Source organism: Trachymyrmex septentrionalis, unplaced genomic scaffold (assembly GCF_001594115.1).
Source record: "Trachymyrmex septentrionalis isolate Tsep2-gDNA-1 unplaced genomic scaffold, Tsep1.0 scaffold32, whole genome shotgun sequence".
Lineage (NCBI taxonomy): Eukaryota > Metazoa > Arthropoda > Insecta > Hymenoptera > Formicidae > Trachymyrmex > Trachymyrmex septentrionalis.
The window spans coordinates 733115-738427 of record NW_017305485.1 but is presented as its reverse complement, the minus strand read 5'-3'; the positions used below and the strand labels follow the sequence as shown (position 1 = coordinate 738427).

General features: G+C 29.6%; 1 protein-coding gene across 1 annotated transcript in view; it reads left to right on the top strand.

The window, feature by feature from the left end:
• Positions 1 to 1816, top strand: part of LOC108750100 (probable serine/threonine-protein kinase clkA) — a 5134-nt gene extending 3318 nt beyond the window's left edge. The window contains exon 4 of the mRNA XM_018489348.1: positions 246 to 1816. Coding sequence (XP_018344850.1) covers positions 246 to 558 — 313 coding nt within the window. The 3' untranslated portion in view covers positions 559 to 1816. The remainder of the gene's footprint in view (positions 1 to 245) is intronic.
• Positions 1817 to 5313: the final 3497 nt, after the last annotated feature.

The following is a 5313-nucleotide window of genomic DNA, read 5'->3' as shown; positions in this document are numbered from 1 at the left end:
ATATATATATATATATATATATATATATATATATTAAAATGTTACTAATTTAAAATCGAATATTATACAGAAAAAAAATTTAATCGAGAATACACGAAGTATAGACAAGAATTTTAAGATTCATTTTTCATCAAAATATTTCCTGTATTCTTGATCGAATCTTTCCATTTTCGTAAAATAATTCTACCTCTAGAACATAGTGTAGGAGAAGAAGATTAACTGCAACGTTCTTTTTCTTGCTGCAGACGGTCTTCTAGCGCTACCACTTATAACCCAAACAACTTCAATTCTAACGGTCAGAGGACCGTTCAACCGACAACGACACCACGTGGAGTTACCTATGTCAGCGGATCCGCGAGACCGTTCACGTCGACGACTAGATTACCTAGCAGCAGTAATAGCAATAGCGCCAGCAGTACGACAGCACGATCAAAATCGGGCAAAAAGAACGATTACGATTATGCGTATTACGATAGCACGGGTGGCCTGGAATATGACGGAGTCGATCTCGAGCATGTCACAAGCAACAAAGAATCTACGAAAATCGCGAGAAATTAAAACATCGTCTCGTTATATACCGCATATCGAATTTCTTGAACCTCGATACCAGTGATGTAAAATTGAAGAGTGTATACCCTGCATAGCAAAGCGAAAACAGATTTTAAGCACGGTCTGCTATCAATTTTTTATTACAGAAAGGTAACAAATTGAGATTTACCCAGAATTTGTATTATCTGACATTGTCAGCAAATTACTGTCAGAAATGTTGCTAGACATGCTTTGTCAGCAGATTGATAATAGAAACTAACAACTCTGATCGAGTTTGCTGCCAATTTGCTGCCTATCGAGTATGCTGCCTAAATTGCTAACATTTTGCTATCAGAGTAAATATCTCCCTACCTCTGTAATTTCAGGTACAGGTATATTTTTTAAATACCTGTACACTTATATCTGAATATATTTTTTGCAATGAAACAAATGTATTCGTAGAAGGGCTTCATTATTTTTGAGTACTTACTCTAAATTAAAAAAAATACATTTGATAATATTTCAAATCAGCTCTTCAATGATACAATATAACCAAACAGAATTATACTAGGCTAAAGCTATTAATTAGCTGAAATTAAATGTACTTTTAAAGTATCTGTAGTTAGATACCGAAAATAAAAGTACCTTTTACATCACTGATCGATAGGAGGAATTTCTTGTTTGTATTATTGTTTATTAGTGGCCAGTCATCATCAAAATCGGTCTTCGATTAAGCGTACTCGCGCAAAGAGACGCGAAGAAGAAAGCGATATAAGTATTGAATACCGATTTTGAGAGATAAAAAAAGAATCATCGATCGATATTGTTCACTTAAATGCATGTATGTTCAATCGAGATTTGACGGCTCGTCGGCCGTTATTAACAATATAATTTGTAGTTCAGTATTCTAGGTTAATTGTTTATGTATATTTTACGATGTTTAATCCGCGCAGCATTGAGTGTCGATGTATCGATATTACAAACATTAAGAAATTCTAGCGCAAAAGATTGTTTTGCCGACATTAATATTACCCTTTTTATTTTGTTGCGTAAAAAAAACCGTTGAAATGACCGATTATTAATAACGCTTATTGTGTATTGATACAGTGCGAAGTTTGATTGTCGAAACGTTAGATTTCTCACATATTTTATGCATGCATATCGACAAAAGTCTGCATAAAATGTGTTCAGAATAAAGATTGTTTAATTACTTGCGCCTCCCCTGAAGTATACGTACTGAGTGTATATACACTATAACTATTTTAATTAAGAAAAGCATTAAATAGCATGATTTATTATTTTATCCTATCCTAACGATAGTCTTACGTTTTATCTCTTATCTCACACACGCGTACAAAATTAAACTCTTCATATACGAACACAATTCGTTTATGAATATAAAGCATTAATTTCAATGCCGAAGGTATCTATTAGTACAGTTTTCAGTAATGTGGTGCATATAATGTTTTCGGACAAATTTTGTGTGTAATTCAGGAAAACAAATGAACATACGTATGAATACAAAAACGTATCCCAATGAATACCAGTTAATAACGAAACATTAATGTTATAGTTTCACACTCAAAATGTAACTGATATATATATATATATATATATATATATATAAATATAATGTGTTACAGTACATACATTATTCATATTATTGAGTGTGAAACAAAAATGTTGATATTATATTTCTAAAAATTGTCCCCTACATTAATATTTACATTTATATAAAGATTCATATTCTTCTCTTTAATTCTAAAAGCAATTTTTGTAAACACTTTGCTAACGAGATTTCTCTATTGTCTTTAGTATGGAATATTCCGTGGTACAAACTGATATTTGTTGCGGATTCACTGGTGACGAACAAATAAGTGAAGAATCTAATTGGTTCTTACAATATTACGTATAATTTAATAGGTTTTCCGAAGCAGAATGCACAATATGTAATACTAACAATAAGATTATATGTGATAATCTCAGAGAAAACTTAAAATTTTATTTGTCTAAACATAATATTGATGATAAAGGCGAATATTCAGTACTTGTTTGAATACAAGAGAATAGTAATTGTATTCACTTATTGCTCGTATTATACTATGTTATTGTAAATGATCTTTCGAAAAAAAATAGATCTTTTCTAAACAAATATTTGTTATTTATATTATAATTTTTATTTGTATTTACAAATTTTAAAATTATTCTATGTTTTTATAAGATTAAATTAAAATCGAATTTTTTGCTATATGTACTTTTAACAATGTCACATTTGATCTTCTAACATCTAGTCGAGAGATATTAATTGAACACACTCACGAAGCGGGTAAATAGATTATAAAAATATAAAATTAAAATATATTTACGTATAATTTGCCCATTTTAATTTAAAAAAATAATTTCGATCTAATTTTTAATCTTATATATGCATATTACAATTTTAATACTTATTTCTTTACCGCATTTTTTTAAAATTACCTATATATCGTAAATAAATTTAGTGAACCAAGCTCAAAACATATATCAACTGATATCAATGGATTCAATTTCACAGTCAAGTATCATCGAACGACTCGACTATGTCCAGACAACATACGCAGGAATTACCATCATTTGAGGAAGTACAAAAATGTACTTCAATACAAAAATGGAAGCAAAAGAAAAGCTGACGATAATGATAAATAATTATTCGCTTTGCTTGTGCTACTCTATATCAAAGTATCTTAATAAAAAAAACATTAATTTTTCTTCATGAATATTTGTAATATTATTTACTTATAATATAATTTTTTTTTTCACATTTTTAAAAAGTTAATTCGATATTTCCATACTATTAAATTGAAACCGAATATTTGTTACATTTTGCATGGTGTCATGTGTCATCTTCTTATTTAGTTAAACTTACAATAGTTACGAGATATTAAATTTCACACAAGATGTGTAAATAGATTATAAATATGAATATACATAAATTTAAATACACTCACACACGCGTTAAATGCACGCATGCACGCTCATATATAGAATTTATCTATTTTAATTTAAAAAATAATGTTGCTGTCAGCGTCGTTGGTACGCAGTAATGAGTCTTTCTGGCGTGATTTTTGATTATTTTCCAACTTTCATTTTTATGGAATTGATTAACATTCCAATGAGAAATTTTTCATTTGTAAGCTTCAATAATACTAGCTAAAGTTGAAAGTGACTCACTGTGTCTGATACTGACTGGCTAAATATCTAGGACTACTAAAATATCGAGAACCGGTTTTTGAATAATTTATAATAATGTTTGCGATACAGTTTGTGATTTGTGATCAGGATGAGCGTCCTTATTTTCGAGATGATTAATTATAATCTGAAGGTTTTTGATAAATTAGTTTTTCATATTTTCCATTTCGATATTTCCATATTATTTCCTTTTTTTATTCATTTTTCTTTTCTATTTTTTCGTTTTATTTCACTCTTTTTGGCGTTTAAATTCTCAAGGTAGGGGTGCTCATCAGGATAATTTTTATTCACAGTTTATGTATGTTAATTTTTGTTGTCTCTGAGGAAGGCTCAAAAGTAAGCCGAAACATGTAAACGCGTTGTAACATTTAAAAACTGGATTCACCCGACACAAAACATAGAATACAAGACATGTCACAAGACATAGAAGGAATTCATTTCGACATTGGATCAAAAACAATTAAAATTTATTATCACTAAAGAGTATCAAGTTAAAAACGCAAGTTGTTCGCAGCTCGAACGAAACATAATACATTTATATAATAAGTAAGATATACGTATCGGGTCAACAAGGAAAATAAAAAGAAGAAAGAACAAAGTCAATACATAACAATAATTTATATAAATCGACCAAAATATAACTATTTAATGTCTTTTAACAATTGTATACAAGTTTGATGTACACCTTCTGTATCTGACCGTAAATTTAGACTATTTTGTTGCATGAGTATATAAAAGCACTCAGATATTAAACTTTTATTAAGAAAACGCTCTTCATCTAATATCGCGACATTCTCCCAATCGAAGTCATATTTAATCCGATGTTCTATGATTATCGATTGGTTGTTATTATTTCGGTTAATATGATTATGTTGCTCAGCCAATCTAGTTTTAAGTTTTCTTACTGTCTGTCCAACATAAGAGGTACATCGCAGGATTTACATGAGATTTTATACACAACATTTTTTTCTCTTTTCTCTTGGGAGAATATCTTTATGTCCCTTGATCAAACTATTTAATTTGTTTAAGCTGTAAAAGCTTAATTTAGTACTAAAGGTTTTACTAATTCTTTCGAATTCGTCTGAAATTTTTGAAATATAAGATCACAAATTGAAAAGTACAATCGCTCTTGATTTCATCACTTGATTCTTTCTGTAGTATCGTACTTTTATAAATAAAAATTTTCAAACGTGTTAATAGTATTAAAAATTAGATCAATTGGATAATAATTTTGTAGTAATGTACTAAATATTATGTGTACTAAATACTATGTGCTTTTTAATAATGTACTATGTTGAATTTGAACATAACTTCGATTGGGAGAATGTCGTGCTGTATATAACACGATTATATGAATCAAATATCGATTTATTATCTCCAGCCTTGAAAAGTGGATGATGTACCGTAAGAAAAATGGACGTTGTTATGTAGTTTGCATCCACTTTGTCAGAGGGCAGTAGTGCGCGGCAGCATTTTGCGGTTACAGGTTTTGGGCCGTCATGTTCTCTCTCAGGTTTCTCTCTAATAAAACTGATGCAAAAAACTTGCACTGAGCTC